The 18,617-nt window shown below is 37.7% G+C and overlaps 2 protein-coding genes across 2 annotated transcripts in view; both read left to right on the top strand.

Annotated features, from left to right (window-relative positions):
• Positions 1-1,102: 1,102 nt before the first annotated feature.
• LOC587726 (translocon-associated protein subunit beta) lies at positions 1,103-6,456 on the top strand. The gene is made up of 5 exons (XM_030976925.1): positions 1,103-1,197; positions 2,855-3,012; positions 3,637-3,844; positions 4,403-4,480; positions 4,856-6,456. The coding sequence occupies exons 2-5, from the start codon at positions 2,855-2,857 to the stop codon at positions 4,970-4,972; spliced, it is 561 nt and encodes a 186-aa protein (XP_030832785.1). The 5' UTR covers positions 1,103-1,197; the 3' UTR covers positions 4,973-6,456.
• Positions 6,457-17,298: 10,842 nt separating this feature from the next.
• Positions 17,299-18,617, top strand: part of LOC763789 (myotubularin-related protein 10-A) — a 76,972-nt gene continuing 75,653 nt past the window's right edge. Inside the window, exon 1 of the mRNA XM_030976463.1 lies at positions 17,299-17,462. Coding sequence (XP_030832323.1) covers positions 17,418-17,462 — 45 coding nt within the window. The 5' untranslated portion in view covers positions 17,299-17,417. The remainder of the gene's footprint in view (positions 17,463-18,617) is intronic.

The following is an 18,617-nucleotide window of genomic DNA, read 5'->3' as shown; positions in this document are numbered from 1 at the left end:
CCCCCCCCCCCCCCCCCCCCCCCCTCCACTGAGCGACTTTTCGGCTGGCTGAGTCGTTGCGATTTTTTTTTTTAACTCCCCCCCCCCCAAAAAAAGTGTCCGCTTACCCCCCCCCCCCCCCCCCCCCCCCCCCCCACTGAGCGACTTTTTGGCCGGCGCAATTTTCAAATTTTCCTGAGTCGTTGCGAAATTTTGGACCCGATTTTAAAACCCCCCCCTTGAAAAAATCCTGCGTACGCCACTGGGTACTATCATGGTAGTACCATGGTATATAGTACCGATGCCAAAATACTGTGTACTATGGTAATTTTTTGAAAGGGCAGAAACTGTATTTATATGCAGTGGTGGATCCAGGGGAGGGGGGCCCGGGGCCTGGGGGCCGGGAAAAAACGTGTAAAAACACATTAATTTTACCTTTTTTTTGGAGATGGGCCCCTCCCCTGGCGCTCAAAGGGGTGGGTGCGAATTATCGGCCGGCGTGATTTTCAAATTCAAATTGATTTCAAATTTGCCCCCCCCCCCAAGAAATCCTGGATCCGCGCCTGGACTGTGAGATATATGATGTAATTGATAAGTAAATAAAGAAGGAATGTATCAAGTAAGATAGCACTCCTTTTTGGAACTAAATGGCAGCTATAGTGCACCCCTCAGACCCTGCAAAACTTCCCCACGCACTGGGCCAAAGTGCAATTTCTTTGTGATTTAATTTTACTTGCAAGGCAAGAGATATATTTGTCATCAATTAATTTAACTTGAACTCAGTTGATATTTTATTTTCAAAGTGTCTATCTTTTTCCTGTTTCAGAAATAAACAATGTAGAGTCAGTCAACTATTTTGTTCCCTTTCTTTGTTGTTGGTAATCAGTGATGAATGTCCACTTGTCAAATTGGTAAATCATATTTCCAAGATCACCCGGCGCTTTTCTTTTCGGTAGCTGACTTGAGCAACCCAATCGAACCACATATTTTTTTCCCTTTTTTATCAGTTTTTTATAATGAAAATCATTAAATTATTTAAAAAATTTATATCATATATTTAAATGTCTTATTTTGAAATTGTATGATGACAAAATTAAGACTAAAATAAAATAGATTTAAACATGTTAGAACGAGACTTCCTTTGCCTAAGCTGAAAATTCTGACCAATCAGAAAACGCCTGAGTGGCAACTTCTTGTTGCAGACATTTACACGTGAAGGTATGTGAAAATCTTTTCTTACAAGTAATGATAATTTATATCAATCTAACTTAAGTTACTAACTGTTGATGGGTTTATCCCCTTTAATATTCTTTGAGATGTGATGAACGAAGAACGGCTGATATCAAGAGAGCCAGGCATAAGCAAATTAAAACATTATCCATGAGTGATCTTGCCCATTGAGTTTTGTCGAGTCCCACATATGGAAATCTGCGTCATGATTGTAAAAGGTATTTATGCTAACCAGAATTCAATTTCCAACATCAATTGACTGATATTGATGGGAAGCTTATAACTTAAAAATCATGTTAATATATTTATATAGTCTATATTAATCCTCTGGTGATAAATGTATTGTATTATCTAGTGGATGGGTGTTGTTGCTGTGGAATTTGAACTATTTTTATGAGAGTGGCGATTTCAATTTTCATTTAATTTCTGATCACTGATCCAGCTTAGCCAAAATGAAATTATATTAAAATTGAATCTAGATACTAAAAATAAGCTAAATTAGAGTATGCAAAACCTTGTGCATGGTCATGGATAAGTTTATTTTAGGATATCTTTTAGGGTTTCCATGTATTATAATCAATAGGCGCTGGCCTGAGAATAAGGATCGTCTGCATAAACGCAACTGCTAAAACAATGATCGTACACATTTTCGCAGACGCTTCATGTTTCCAATCCGCACGTTGGCGATGTGAAAAACGGATTCCGCGATGATTTTCTTCATGCATTTTACAGAGACTTTCAGATTATGAGCGATAAATCCTTGAGAAGATGGACCACCCATAAAGTAGATGGTGAACGGGTTATTTTCTTACGCCTACTGGTAATGCCAAATAACAAAAATAATGTTTCTCGTTTTTTTGCTATTTTTTCCTCCAAGATGGCCGCCATGCTAAATATAGCTGGCCAAGCGGGCAAGGACGAGAAACATGTTATGTAGCTTAATAAAGTTGGTGACGAAGCCTGACCAATTGAGTAGGCTGGATTACACCCTAGAAGAGAGAATTGCTGTTTGCTCTCATCTAGGAATTGCCCAATATACACAAGTTGGGTTTGACAAAAAAAAAGAAGTCCCTGAAAATCCCTTACCCATGCACCCATGCTTCTGAAAATTAAGGTACTACAATTGCTCAGAACTCACCTCGTTTGGATTGCTGTGTACTTGTGTTTAGCTGGTCGACCATAGCGTGAAAAATATTGGTATCATTCAAAAAAATCTGTAGGAAATCTCTAACTTGTGTAAGCAAAATATCATTCCATGTCATTATTTTACATCTAACTTCTACTTCTACATGGAGATTTTTACTCTTTTAGTGGGTGTTCTCTCTTGTCATTTTTCATTCATTTACATAACAACATTTTGCTCACATTGTCTTTTCTTTTCTTTTTTCTTTTGTTTTAATCAAGAGAACCTTGCACTCAGCAAACATTATTTATTTTGTTTCTACTTTCCAAGTATCTCCAACAATAATGTAGAAGCCAAGCTTATACTGTACATGTAATCTATCAACATCTATATTATCTAATCTATGGAGTTAAATTAAAATCATCATATTTAGCATGCATAGAAACTTGTACCTTCAACTTTATGTGAGACTTGTTAGCTTGTAATTTAATTTTGATTTATTTATTTTGGTTTTCTCTCCAGATGAAGGCTGCACTGTTCATAGCATTTGCCTGCCTCGTGGCACTATCCAGTGCCCAGGATGGGGCTAAACTCTTGGCCTCCAAGACTCTCTTGAACCAATGGTTGGTGGAAGGCAGGGACATGACTGTGCTCTATACCATCTACAATGTTGGAAGCAGGTAAATATCATCAATTTCCTTTTTATTCTATTTATTCCGAGTCAGTTTTCCATTAAATGTTGAAAATCTTAGTTTTGGAAGGAAGGCTCCAGCTGCTGTAATTGTAAGATCGGGAAGTAGAAACATTGGTGGGCATAATACGTTGTTGTTCTGAATTTTGCGAGTGTTTCTGACTTGCAAAAGTTTCATAACACAAAAATTCTGAAATAGTAACTACCACAACACAGACTTTTGCAGTTCGCTAAGTCTGTTGTGAAAAAAGCATTCGTTTACGAATTTGTGACAATAATTACCTTGTTATCTTGTATTTAAAAGACTAATTTTTTAAATATATGAAGTCCAACTTTATTTATCACAAGTATAGTTGTCTGTAGTTCCATCAACTGATAGAGATGATGTACCATAGTAATTTAAGGACTATCATGTGGTATTTTTCCCCTCCTATGTAATTAATCAAAGGATATTGTCCCTATGGTACAGCAATAAAATTTGTGTTATATTATGTGAGAGCTACAGTTGATTATCAGAATAGATAAGCTCTCAGGCATTATTGTTAAATAACATATATTCTTCTGATTAGTCCACACGTATACCCTGTATTGTTTCTTCTCATCCAACAAACAGTGCTGCATCCCAGGTTGTCCTCAACGACGAGTCCTTTGCCGAGAGTGATTTCGCCGTGGTCAGCGGTCAGCTGAAGGTCCAGTGGGATCGCATCTCACCGGCCAGCAACGTGACCCACGCAGTCATCCTCCAGCCTCTCAAGAACGGCTTTTACAACGTCACACACGCCACCGTCACCTATGTCCCATCAGAAGGATCAGAAGCTAGGGTATGTGTTGGGGCCTTTAGAATACTGATTAACGTTTCGGGTCCATATCTCTATCCAACTGCAAACTTGAAATTTGCTTATCTGTTGTAATGAGTATATTGTAAAGAGAAAACAAAGTGGGAAATGGCCAGTTCATTTTTCTGTACATTTATTTCTATGATAATGAAATAGCATTGACTTTCATAGTGCTTGCATACTTTTAAAAAGAAACTAATGTCCCTGAAAGTCTATGTGTACATGTATCAATAGTGTATATAATTGCAAAATATGCAGTTTGTTAGGAAAGATAACATTCCTCATAATTGTATTTCGGCATTGTGTAAGGAATAAGGATCCAAGTGGGAGTGCTTGATCCTTGTCTATTTGTTGAAAACACTAGCCTTTTTTAACTCAATATTTTTGCATAGTGGACTGATTTTTTTCTTTCTTTTTTTGAATTTTGTCTGAAGCAAGAAATCCTAGTTTCAATACTTATGTCTGTGCAGTGTCTGTAAGAGCAATACGGAGTAGCACTGACCACCATATTACACTAATCTCTATGTATTTATCTCTCATCAGACTGCTTATACAAGTGCTCCAGGAAAAGCCGGTGTTGTAGCAGTAAAAGATTATGATAGGAGATTCTCCCCACATTATGTAAGTATTCCATTCTGTCTCTACCTTCAGTTATAGAAATCAGGCACTTGAGAACCACATATCGCAGCTAAGAAGACATTTTAAACATGTGCAAAGAGGTTGACACAGTTTTCTTTTTTCAGAATTATTCAACAAATTCCTATAGAAAAACAGTTCAATCACAAGAACTAGTGTTTAAATTTAATGTTGTTGTTTTGTGTTGTTGTCTTTATTTTGTACGATATAATATTTAACAGCTAATAAAAGAAGTAAGAAGAGGCAGTCATGTATTTCCAACTTATAGGCTCGGTTATTTACCGAAATGAGTTATCCAATATTAGAGGCCTAGAATTCTAGTTACAATGTATTAATTTCTTTCTTTCATTTATTTTACAGATGGATTGGGCTGCATTTGCAGTTATGACCATCGCTCCCATCGGCATTCCATTCCTCCTCTGGTTCAGAAGCAAGTCAAAATATGAGGCTCTTTCATTCAAGACCAAGAAACATTGATGTATCTTAAACCTTATCCCAAAGTTAAATCCTTTATTTAATTTGGAAAAAAATCACTACCACAAAATCAGGATGATGCTTTATGGATAGAATTCTTCCCTGTCTAACAAATGATGTATGCAGTATTTCAGAGGGCCCAATTTTGTCTTTTTAAGTTTGTCTTGTTGGACTTGTTACATGTTAAGATCAGATCCTGGTTTTGTGGTAGTGATATTGATATGCTCCTTGAAGAAATTTAAATTGAAGAAAAACAATGGATCAGTCACTGATTGTGAATTTTAAAAAAAATACATGTTTAACCATGGCTTTGTCATGTCATATATACATTCCATAGGTAAATACTGATGTGTTGAGAAATTACAATCATTGATTGATCCCTTTTTTGATAGCTTTATCTTGAGAAATAGTGAAACAGTCCTTTGATTAGATTCAGTTGTGAATGCATGCAATCTTGATCCCATACCAACAAGTAATACATTAGATTGGTACGAAACATTACTGTAAAGATGGTTGTTATTCTTTAGACAATGATAGAGAAATACATGAAAAAACAAACTATATCAACAAGAAATATGAATTATAATATTGGAGTTCATTCTTTCAGGCTCATCTTAAAAAAAATTGATTTAATTTGAATGTTAATCATGCTTTTCTTCAAAGAAATTTTGTTAAAAAGCTGCAAATAGTAAACTGTGGGTTTTATAACATGTTGATTCATCTGGTTTTCTCTTCAATTTCATTTTATTACATAGGTGCAGTATTCTTACTTCTTTTTTGTGTAGACGTTAGTAGAGGTCACAACTTTAATTTTTTTTTCTTCTCTTCTTTCTTGTCAGTCAATTGTTTAGGTTATTGTAAGGTTTCATGCCTTTATTCATATTCTGGTATGTGTCTGTGCAAATTCAGAACGATGCAATAAAAGAACTGATCAGCAAATAGGCATATGCTGTCTTGTTCTTGACAAAAAAAGACATACTGTACATGTATGTTTTCAATTTCTTGTCTATTTTCTATGGGTATTTTGGGGTTTAGGTTTTTATAGACTTTTTGATCAGTCAATATAATATTAGTAAGATGTGTGTCACATTTCATATGTACTCCTCATTTTTTCCCTCTTGCCTTGCATATATTGGTACATTTTCAAATTTGATAGCAAATGGTCATAGTATTATTAACACGAGATGCATCGGTTTGTGTTGGCCTATAATGATACAGTTTAGTTTATGTGAGAAAATAGTGTTCTAGACTTGACATTCAAGAGGTAGGAAATTACACATATAATGGCCCATTTTGTCTTGCAGCCAGCCATAAACATATAAAGAGTAAGATATTATATAGGTAGGGTAATTAGACCAAGTTGGGGTGGGGGAGGGGTCTTTTTGTTCAAAGTCTATGTTTGCTGATGTCAATGTCAATCTCGGTCTTGGAGAAAATATTTTGTGAATTTATAAAAGAAACAAAACACTTTTAAACTTCCTTTAAAACAAAACTGACCAGTTGTTTTTGTGAAGTCAAGATTCACGGATCATGGAAAGAAAAAGAGTGATAGGAATTTGTAAGAGCATGTGGAGAGAGATAGAGAGAGCGGGAGGGAGGAGGGTGGAAGAGAAGAGACTCGACAGAAACTCCAAATGGTTTGGGAGGAATACCAGAACAAAAAAGAGGACGGAAGTAGAGGAGGAGTAGAGAGAAATGAGATTGAAGAGATAAAAAGAATTATGTTTGAGAGGGAGGATATGGAAGTGAAAACTGGGATGAAGAAACTAGAGAGGAATATGAGATCGAGCTGAAGGCTGATGGCGATAAAAGAGATAAAAAGGAGAACATTTTAAGAGAAAATACGTAAAGTCGAGAGGAAAAGATAGGGAGGAGTGTCGGACTGAAAGGAAGTGTTCGTAGAACATTTCGATGAAAAGACGGTGTCAGCATGGGGAGATGGGAGGTAACTATTGGAAAGAAAATGTGAACAAGAAACTAGGGAAGACTGGAGTGTATTAAACAGGGTGGACGGTATGTTCGTGTGATAGCTGAAACTTAAAGAGGGAAGGAAAAGAAGTGAGATAGATAAACTGAGACATGATAAGGGAGAGAGGGGGAGAAAAGTTTGAGGAAGGCTGAAGAAGAGGAAGAGAGGGGGAGAGGTAGAAAGAGAGATGAGGAGAGAGAAAAAGAGAGAGAGAGGGGAGACGATACAGGGAGGACGAGAGAGGGGAGAGGAGAGAGAGATTGAGAGAGAGAGAGAGTGAGGAAGAGAAAACAATTGAAAGAATCGGAGGGAGGGGGCGGGTTATTTCTTTCTCTGCAAGTGACCGGGAATCATCATCCGCTGTCCTCGGAATCTTCTTCTTCGATCTGACTTTGGACCCAACTATAATAATTGAAATACGACATGGAATGCGTCAATCTGTGTTTGACATTCGAAAAAAATTATACATGTAGAAACGAACCCCACCCTCCTGCTAGGAGAGGAGCGAGGATATGTTTAAAACGATCGCAAAGGCTTTCGAAAAATCAAGTTAAGGCAATATCAGTAACCTAGTCAGTTACCTTTTGAACGTGCAAACATTACAATGACGTACGTATTACGTCATCCAAACACGATTTCTACGGATACACAATGGGGTATTTTTAATTTGCCCTCGTGCATGATGAGTTGTTTTTCAAAAGTGTTCATGACATTGTTGTATATGAATATAAGAGACACGCAGAAACAAAGGATTCTGTTTCAAGTTGTAAGCTTAAACGATTCTTGGCATTTTTTCCCGTTAATGACGATGAATTATTCGTCGATTTCAGTTTTGATAGATAACAATGGCAACCAAATTCCTCCTTTAGTGACACACTTCACAATGAAACAGAGATTCAATTACTTAATACTCTCTACAAGCCTAATTCTCACTTTCAATTTTTATCTTCATCCTTACCTGAGTAACGTGACTAATCTTGGCTGTTTATATTACTTCCATCTCGTGATTACTGATTATAAATCTTATAAAATGTTCTTGACTCTTACTTAGATTCTAATTAAATTTGATTAAATCGGAAGTAACACATCGATACCGATATTTTAATAGGCCTTAACGGGCGATCCAATTCCTTTCGGTTAGTAATTAGTTTATAACGTAACCACAAAATAAGTTGGTAAAGTAACGATGTTTTAAATTGAATTGTTATACAATTGCCATATCCGTGATTCTACATTTTCCTGGGCTTTTTGTTTCTTTCAAAGATAAATGGATAGGATTTGGGTTTCGTTTCAATTTAATCCACTTTTTCCCACTTTACCCTTTCAAAATACGAAATGTTTGCTTGTTTATTACAATATTCATTAATACGATGAGCCTTTTTTTGTACACAAAATCGTGTAGTATAATGGAAGGAGTATCTTTACTGGTTTATCTGACATCCGTAAATAAATGATTTAGTAACGATCAAAGTCTTTAAAGGAATACTCTAGGGGCTTTTATAGTAAGCCTCTATTAAGCTATATGTAAGGTTCGAATTCAAAGCCCATCATACTCTGCCTATGCAAATAACCAGCAGTGTTTTCCTAGAGGACCAGCTTAATCACATAATATAACATAAAGATACGAAACAAGCCATAACCAAACAAAAACCAATGTTATGTATGATTATCACTTTGTCATCACCAGATTGTTTTGTATCCTATATCAGGTCTGTTCATTGTAAATTATAAACATTCGCATTTGTGTAGCGATTAATACTACCTTTCTAGGCACTTTACATTATAATTATCATTAGCCCGGTCTTAATTGCTAATCGTCACGTGATAGTGCCCAAGCGCCCCTCCCTGGGGAGTATTCCGGCCAGGCTTGAGCCTTTCTTTTTAATTGTGTCTATATACATGTGAGCGAAACAAATTTCCACGTTGAACGTACATTGGACAAGTAATATATCGAGTTGAATTGAATGATTAGTCGACTGATAGATAAGTCCTATATTAACGAAGTGTGTTCATTTTGTTTTGCTTGTAATCAAGGTCTGAGATAGAAGTAAACAAGCGTCTCATCCTTCCAAATGTTTGCAAATTCATATTACGTAATGATGATCGAATCCCATGCCTTGCCAATTAACAACTCGTGATTCCAATCATCGTGTTGTCACTTGACCTCCTCTGACGGTCAGGTTTAACCATGGACCCTACGCAAGGTCCATGGTTTAGCTTGGCAGGAGTAAATATTTCTGACCTCAGCTGAATAGATTATCATGATGGGAGTACGAACCCTACAACACATGATGAGAGTATTTATTTTCAATGAAGCTTGATGAAATTATTGTTGCAGAAACGCCACTTCACTTTAATAAAATATTTCACAATGAAAAAAAAACTTTGTTCACTTTCCCTCAAAATTTCATTAAACTGATAATAGTAGGTTTTCCCCATTGATCTGTCTCGTGAGTATCTCCGGGGTCATCCCACTATCAAAACAGTGCTGTTGCACTTGCGTTAACAAGATCATACAAGATCGGGAAACGTTTAATTTTTAAAAGTCTATTATTATGAAATGACGAAAAGGGTGAAATAACTGAAACAATATATAACATAGTTCGGCAAAAAAACTCTGAAATATATCCAACAAAGAACAATGCCAAAAGCAATATTGTAACAACCGAAGATGCTACGATGTTATTTCAATTTATTGTGTATGATTGTTTGATTTGTTAAAAAGCATATATTTATCAATATATTGATTTTACAAAAAAAAAAAAATCACAACCGAAGAGGTATATTAATACGAAACCGGTTCCTTAAAAAAAGAAATTGTTGTGGAGTGTTGTTACCCTTGGAGGGGCGGGGTTTGAGTGTGCACTGACTCCACCCCATCCTATGATGGAAACGCCAATACTGCAATTAACAAAAATAATAACAGAAAAGAAAACAATGATATGAAAATGCCGCTACATTTATGAAAGCGTAAGTCTTCTTTTTAAATTATTATTTCTTGTAAGGCTAGGCATGGACTATCCTTTTCTGCTATCAGGATTACTTCAAATTTCACTTGAGTCTCACCATAATAATAGCATTTTTGGTTTTCTTTGATTTCCAATAAGTTATGTTAACTCGTACTCAGGCGCGCCGGAAGCAGTTTGGGATGGGGGGGGGGGGGTGGGGGCAAATATTCCAGGGGGCCCGCATTCCAGGGGCAGTGACGTAATGAGAAAAAAAGGGGGGCAGACGAAAAATCTGCATCACCACCAGTCTTACACGTTACATGCAGGTCCAGCGGAGCGTTTTTCCATGTGGAGTATTATCCATCAGGTAGAGCGTAAATTGGCGTGGGGTTCAGGGCATGAGCCTCGGCAGAGGGTCAAGGGGCTGTGCCCTCGGAAGCTCAGGGGTTTTAGGTATTTAATTACGGTTAGATGAGCATCCTGGGGCCCTCTGTAAGGCAATTGACGTGTTCCAAGGGGGGGGGGGAGCCCCCAGAAGCTCAGAGGTTTTAGGTATTTAATTACGGTCAGATGAGCATCCAGGGGCCCGCCTTAGAGCCCTTGGTGGGGGTCCAGGGGGCAGAGCCCCTGGAAGGTCAGGGGTTTTAGGTATTGAATTACGGTCAGATGAGCATCCAGGGGCCGCCTTAGAGCCCTTGTTGGGGTCCAGGGGGCAGAGCCCCTTGGAAGCTCGGGGGTTTTAGGTATTTAATTACGGTCAGATGAGCATCCAGGGGCCCGCCTTAGGTCCCTTTGTGGGGTACGGCGGCGGAGCCCCCGTAAGCTCTGGGGTTTTAAGCATTTAATTACGGTCAGATGAGCATCCAGGGGCCCGCCTTAGGGCCCTTGGTGGGGTCCAGGGGGCAGAGCCCCTGGAAGGTCAGGGGGTTTTAGGTATTTAATTACGGTCAGATGAGCATCCAGGGGCCCGCCTTAGGTCCCTTTGTGGGGTACGGGGGCGGAGCCCCCGTAAGCTCTGGGGTTTTAAGCATTTAATTACGGTCAGATGAGCATTTTTTATACCTTATTTGTGACATTGGCAGGTCACTTATTTTTTTCTCCGTCTTTCTTTATTTTTCTCTTTAACATTCTTTTTCAAAAAGGAGGGGGGGGGGGGGCTCGGGCCCAGCCACTTTGCAGACCATGACATAAAGGCTTCTAAATAAGCGTATTTCGCCTGACTGTAATTTGGGAATTTCTTATTTTCCAACAAACGCATAAAAAGGTATGACTTACAAAAGAAAATGGAGAAAAAATGCCGGAAAATCATGTCACAACATCAACATTTATAAATCACTTGTTTTGAATAAGAAATACATCACCCCCCCCCCCCCTCCCATCAGTACGCCAGCGTTCAGGGGCTCATGTCTTCTCACTCCTATAACAAAAAAACGGACACGCTTTCCCATTCTCGCACAATGTCCACGACATGCGCGTATCGCTATCATAGAGACCTCCATTGATAAATACCGTATAGGTGGCATGCGCAATGTTTATGAAATTTAATTCCTGTGAACTTTCCTTTTTCTTTGAATGGAATTGTATATGTGATTTAATTCAGGTTTTTATAATTGTTACGTTCTTTAGGATTAAAAATACAAACCATGTTTACTCCTTTACTGTTGTTTTTTTTTTTTTTTGGAGGGGGGCGTTTTTTTTTTTTTGGGGGGGGGGGGGCAACTGCCCCCCCCCCACACTTCCGGCGCCTATGCTCGTACTGAACAAAGCATGATGACAACATCCTCTTACGACATCATCAACGAAGGCACTTGTCCAAATAATTTGAACATCGTCAAAATTTTCAGCGGAAATTGCACCATGGGCGAGAAAGTACGCCTTCGTTTCGTTAAATGAAAGTGATCATGCTTTCTGGGAAAGATGTGGGATTTATGAGCCCCTGTTTGGCTATGTTATAGAACCATGTCACAAACAACAGCAATCCCGGATCTAGTTGACTACAATAATTATGGGGAATACCGCTATGTTGGGCGAAGGCACAAACAAAAGAAATACCCCGGCGCATGTTGTGACAAAGTTAAAGTAAGTCGAGGAGGCGCGATGGCTCAGTGGTAGTGGAGTGGTCTCGTAACCGAGAGGTCCCGGGTTCAAAACCCAATTCGATTCGATTGTGCGCTTTCGTAAGGCATACATCCTCAATACCAAGTCACGCGAAGCCGTCGGTATCCTGGTTGCTTACTTACAAGCATAATAGGTAAAACAATTATCCGCCCATCAAGGTTAGTTTGCCAAACTATGTCTAATGTCTTTGGTCACACAACCCCCACTTCGCATTAGTACGAGAATAGTCCTTCAGACTGCGTTAAGATTATGCTTTCCTTTCGCGTTCCTATGTGCAATATGATTCAATACAATACGTATTAAAATTATTTTTAAAAAACACGATTAGAACGAAACAAACAAAAAGAATGACATTTCGATTCAACTTCTAGCGTTGTCCATAGCAACCTGTTTGTCGTTGTTCATATAACTTGCGGTTATGGTGTCTGTTTACCAAATAAAGTCATGGGTATCAAACAGGATTAACTCGGTTTGGCAATGTTTTTCCTTTTTAAATCTTGAAATCGCTTTCTCTGGGCCCACGTAGGCCTAAATGTTCTACTTTCAAGTTCAGTATGACGTAATGATGGTATGGGCGGTGATACAATCATGTCAATTAAGTTCCACACGATTACGGACTAACAAAATAATTCCAAAGAGTTGATTGTATAATTATAATGACAAAATAATTCTCAATCTTATCCATGATCTGACTTATCGATTATGTCAACTTAATTGTAAAGCGCACTTAGCATGTATTTCTGCAATACTAAGTCATTATAGTAGTACACTGTTGGTCATAATCATGGTGGAATTATTATTTTTACCCCAATTTATGGAATGATTTTGACAATGATTTATCCCTAACAGATCTAGATGATAGAATACATTCTCAGATTTTATTGCATACTAATTCGTGAGTGTTTGTTTTGCGTGACTGCTAAAGCATTTGTATGCTAATCAACTAGGGGACCTGCGTCCTTAAGTCATAACTGACAGTAATGAGGATTAATGCCTCATAAAAGGGCACTAATATAGCCAATCGACACGGTTTTGATCCTGGGGGCTCACAGTAATGAGGCCATTGCTGAGCCACTGAATCATGACTGTACGCAGCGGGGGCTAGGGTACGTCGCCGCCCCCACAAATACAAAAAAAAACAAAGAAAATGCAATAAATTATCAATAATTCATTGCATTTTCCCCCTACCCCCAACGAAATCCTCTATGTGGGCATGCCTTGAACCATAATGCATGGCCCTACAGAGGAATTTTTCAATTTTGGGGACCTGGTGAAAATGCAATGAATTATTGATAATTTATTGCATTTTCTTTATTTTTTGTATTTGTGGGGGCGGCAACGTACCCTAGCCCCTGCTGCGTACAGCCATGATGCAGTGGCTAAGCAATGGCCTCGTTACTGTGAGGCCCCAGAATAAAAACCGGTCGATCAGCTTTATTAGTGCTCTTTTGTGAGGCATTAATCCTCATTACTGTCAGTTATGACTTAAGGACGTAGGTCCCCTAGTTAATTAGCATAGTAGCACACACATGCTTTAGCAGTCACGCAAAACAAATACTCGCAAATTACTATTCAATACAATCTGAGAATGTATACTATACTATTATTTAGATCTATTAGGAATAAATCATTGTCAAAATCATTCCATAAATATTGGGGAAAAAATAATTATTCCACCTTTATGACCAACAGTGTATATAATAGTATACAATTATATATTTAATAATATCATTGTTATTATCATCATTATTATAATATACATTGTTATTAATAGTAGTAGTCGTAGTCGTAGTAGGAGTACCACATCTACTTCTACTATTATCGTTATTACGATTTATACCTACCACCACCACCATCACCACTACTACTACTACTACTACTACTACTACTACTACTACTACTATACTACTAATACTACTAACTACTTCTACTGCCCCACTTGCCTGGAATGCCCTACCCTTGGACTTGAAGTTGAGCTCATCAATTAGAACCTTTCAACAAAAATTGAAGACCTTGTTGATGAATAAGGCGTACCGTTAGTGTTAGGATTATTGTCTGAGATGGAATATTTTGTATTAATTTTGGTTATTAGTTATATCTGTAGTTAGGTTGACCATTTGTCGCCTTTTCATTTTGTATTATAATTTGTTGAATTTTGATTAATGACCATATTCTTGTAATGTATTTGATTTGTTGACCATATTCTTGTAATGTATTTGATTTGTTGACCATATTCTTGTAATGTATTTGATTTGTTGACCATATTCTTGTAATGTATTTGATTTGTTGACCATAATATTCTTGTAACGTATTCGATTTGTTGACCATATTCTTGTAATGGATTTGATTTGTTGATCTGTGCGGCAAAAGTGCCAGTATGTTGGCAGAGTTGTGCGCAATATAAATGTACAATTATTATTATTATTATTATTATTATTACTTCTACTACTACTGATACTACTACTACTAACATTATACTGCATCTAATCATCCTAAGTTTGTTTTGCTGTCATAAATGTTATTACCAGTTTCCAAGTTTCTGAGGTATTATAACCCCTGCCCTATTGTTGAGAGAGAAGTACTTCTAAGTATTAGAATTGGTTGCATGGTTATGATGTCATGACAATACGTCATCGCCTGGTGAGGGGCGTGTTATATGCGTATTAAGGGCCGTAACATGGATCACAATTTCTTGGCATTTTAACAAGTTTTATTGGGATACTCTAATTTTTATTTACGTTTTGCCATGAAGTTGAAATGATCTACTTTAGACGAATTCGGAGTTATGTTTAAGGTCCATTATTATGTGGAAAAAAATACTCAAAAAGAGAATATCACAAATCGTTAACTCAGTATGACAAATTGATGATAAATTTAGGTAGGCTACATATACTCTGGATTCTGGAAGAAAGTCAAAATGCTTTTTTTTTTAATGAATTAAGTAAAAGCAAACAACTTTTTTCAACAATCCTAGTAGAATACAACGTGATAGAAACTTCTTCACCGAGGACGGGTCACTGGCCTAATTTTCGTCATGAATAAGGGAAGTGAAACGGTCGACGAGCAAAAAAAAAATAAAAAAATCGACAATTCTGCTCCCTCCCCCCCCCCCCCCTCTTAAAAGGTGATACATTAAAACTAGTAACCACGGTGAAGCAAAACCTCACGTATTTCCGTCATAACATTGTATCAAATGGAAGGCTACGATGATCAGTCTGCATGTGAATTTTTAAAAAGGTCTGAAACCCCGTCACCTGCAATATCCGGGCGATTATTAAGACGTTATAACTCAGGACAAGTATAGAGTGAGCACAGATGACTAATTAACATTTAGGACCTTGCTTAACATGACACATCCTGAGTGTATGGGGCATAAATTTTGTTTACAGCGACGATTTTATACAGAGACTATTGAGTCAATAAGAGCTTGTTGCAGTGAGGCCATTTCTACAAAATTGGTAAATGTGAAACTGAAAGGCCATTATTACGAATCGACAGAGAAAACTGCAAACAATCAAGATTGATTATAGAGTATGATTGAAAAATAATCAGGAATGAAAAATGATGGCTATGTAGGAAGAGTGTATGAGATCATGACCTTTTTTGGACGTTATATCTTGTTGTATAACACAATATGTACATGTTTTGTACCGCAAAAGCCCGCGTACCCCTCGGAAGCGTCTCGCAAAAGTTTGCTACTTATTAAAAGAGGGAGGGAAGTGGTCGACCCCCCCCCCTTGCCCCATCTCCCCTGATCCGCCCTCGAACTTGTAAATCTATTTGACAACTGTTGCAACATAAAGCAATCTTAAAACCATTCCGGATATTTTCTCCTCCCTTGAACTTACTTTTCGTGTACTTTACAACAACAAAAAGTCAATTGATATACCGTCTGATAAAAAAAAAGGAATCAACCTTTCACAGCACATTGAATAGCCTAAAATTATTCATTTTCCCCTACTTTTTACGTACAAAAACCCACGCTATTTCAATAATATCTGATTATTATGTATATGCTTAAACTTTGTCAAATTCAGTGGTTTATTTTTACTGAGGCCCCCTCTCCATTAAAATGAAATGATAAAACTGATACAAATCTTGTAGAATTAATTAAACAAATACGATAATCTTTATCATAATGGTAACATATTGACAATGACATTCATAACATTGCGTGTTAAAGTACAGCAGCCAGAAAATATGACATCACACAACAGCCGAACCTTACAAAAATGAAGATATCTAAACATAGCAACACTCAAAACAGCCGGGTACAGCACAACAAAATCAAGGAGCTATGGCAATACACAAAATACGAACAAAGAGATATTCATGAGAACATTAAACAAAAGTTCCTGCCATGGTGAAATACAGATAATTAAGATAATCTCATCTAGCATAAATATCCTAACAAAATGATTAATGCGGAATTATGAAGTCTAACTTTTTATGAAGAAAAAAGAAAATCCCTTGCATTATTTGTAATATGTTAAAGTCCTTCTAATGTTCATAAAATATTGCCTACCGTCCTAATACCTCCACCAATAACTGAAAACAAAGGTGAGTGTACGTTTAATACTAATAATGGATGTGTAAATATAAACCCTTCTCCCATTCCTCCCCCCCCCCCCTTCACTTTCTTTCTCCCTCACTCTCTCTATCTGACTCCCCCACCTCTCTCTGCATATACCTCTGCCTCTCTAACCATGTAACGGTGTATCTCTTTGTCTCTTCGAGTTCCATCTCCCTCTCTCTCTCTCTCTCTCTCTCTCTCTCTCTCCTTCTCACTCTCTCTCTCCCTGTTTGTCTGTCGCAACTGTCTGTATTACCCGATCACTCATCATCAGACGGGATCCGTTGGCAAAGACGTATCTACTCGACCTAGTGCAGTAGCTAGGGCCAACTGCAACACATGCAGGCGCAATTACGAATCGGATGTGCTTTTCACCGCTCGTTCTTTCGCGCTGTCTAACTTTCTTCAAACTTTGTTGTCTCTCTCCCATGGACTATAACTTAAAATGCAGACACGCGGAAGACATCAGAGAAACTTTCTGCTTTGATAGCATGAGGCGAATGTCTGCAACAGGTTATGGTGTCGTTCGCCTCTGACCTTTCCAGAATCAGCCTTGGATAGTTTGGAATTAGCAGATGTGAACTTGGAAGTTTGAAACACTTCACAAACAGCGATCTAGGTTGCTGATTTATATAGATGCGTGTGAGCATCACTTGCATGCCTGTGATACAAAGGTGCACCTTTTCACCTCTCATGCATAGGACACGTTTGACTTTGAGTGGATTTTTCTGTGCTACGGATTGTAAACGTTCTCCCACAGGCGTTTACATAGTTGCCCGGCAGTTGATCAATAATTAATTGTATTATTGGATACTAAATATATCGACTTCATTCAGGATCATGGAAAATAATAACTTTATGTCACACTTTGGTCTTCTAAGCTGGGTAAGTGCAAAGTTCTAATTCCATGTTTTGAGAAAACAAGTTATTACATGTATATGTGTACCATAGACTTTGATATATAAACGTCTACGATGATAAATTCGAAGGCTAGCATTGAAAATACAATGAGCATAGTTCTATAGGTCGTATATGATTCAATAAATGACTACAAAGGTTCATGTAGACATCATTAACGTTTGGATGAGGTGAATGTTACGTCTTACAGAAAGAAACTGACCGATTTAGGTCAGGCACTCGACTCTACATCAACATGGTGAGCAAGCAGGTCATGGTGAGTAAGCGTCTTAGATTGACATTTCTCGTTAGGCAACCGGATCTGGCATGGAGAAGATATTATGATGTCAAACTATGCCTACTTCCATATAGTCATCATGGCCATTTGGCATATTTAAGTTTCTTGCTACTAAAATAATATTATGACGTATTCGTCATGGGGTGAATCTGGGGTGCGCCCCTGAGTTTTGAACGGCAAGGGAGAAAAGATCACTACACATGTTAAACTGGCAACTGCATAATAAGTACAATACCTGTTCAGGGGTCATTTCAGCGATCACGTCGTTTTGGAGTTAAATCTACTCCAAAATTATACTCAAAGTAATGGTTGAATGACTCCCTTGAGAGCGAATTTCATTTTTTGTTCGTTTATGTTGATTTTTGATTTTTAGTTATATTTTGATTTTTTAGTGTGCACGGGTTTGCACGCCGAAACGAAGTAATCCCTAAAAATTATTACTCCCTAAATGACCGTGCACTCTTACTTGTAGACCTGTTTATTAAGTGGATAGATATCTAGTCTAAAGCATGCGAAATGGCACCCCACCCCCCCCCCCCGGGTCCGGGGGAATACTTTCATCTTTATCAACTTCTTGATATTTTCAGTCTGTGGTGCATATTATTTTGCATATTCTTGGTAGGTCGGGTGAATTAGAAGTATTGAACGAGGCAGGACGAATGAGGAGGAAAAAAGGAAGAAAGCATAACTATAAAAAAAGAGTAAGCCTCATTAAGCAAAATTTAAAACAGACTGCACATGACACATAATATATATATATATATATATATATATATATATATATATATATATATATATATATATATATTCACATGATTAAAATGTTATTAAATATGCATCCGGTT

Source organism: Strongylocentrotus purpuratus, unplaced genomic scaffold (genome assembly GCF_000002235.5).
Source record: "Strongylocentrotus purpuratus isolate Spur 01 unplaced genomic scaffold, Spur_5.0 spur5_scaffold_9, whole genome shotgun sequence".
Taxonomy (NCBI): domain Eukaryota; kingdom Metazoa; phylum Echinodermata; class Echinoidea; order Camarodonta; family Strongylocentrotidae; genus Strongylocentrotus; species Strongylocentrotus purpuratus.
Note: the sequence above shows the minus strand (reverse complement) of the source record. Positions and strands in the feature narration are given on the sequence as shown.

Coding starts and splice junctions, on each gene's coding strand:
- LOC587726 (XM_030976925.1), top strand. CDS start 2,855: ATGAAGGCTGCACTGTTCATAGCATTTGCCTGCCTCGTGGCACTATCC. Junction 3,013..3,636: donor ATCTACAATGTTGGAAGCAG/GTAAATATCATC, acceptor TCCAACAAACAG/TGCTGCATCCCAGGTTGTCC. Junction 3,845..4,402: donor CAGAAGGATCAGAAGCTAGG/GTATGTGTTGGG, acceptor ATCTCTCATCAG/ACTGCTTATACAAGTGCTCC.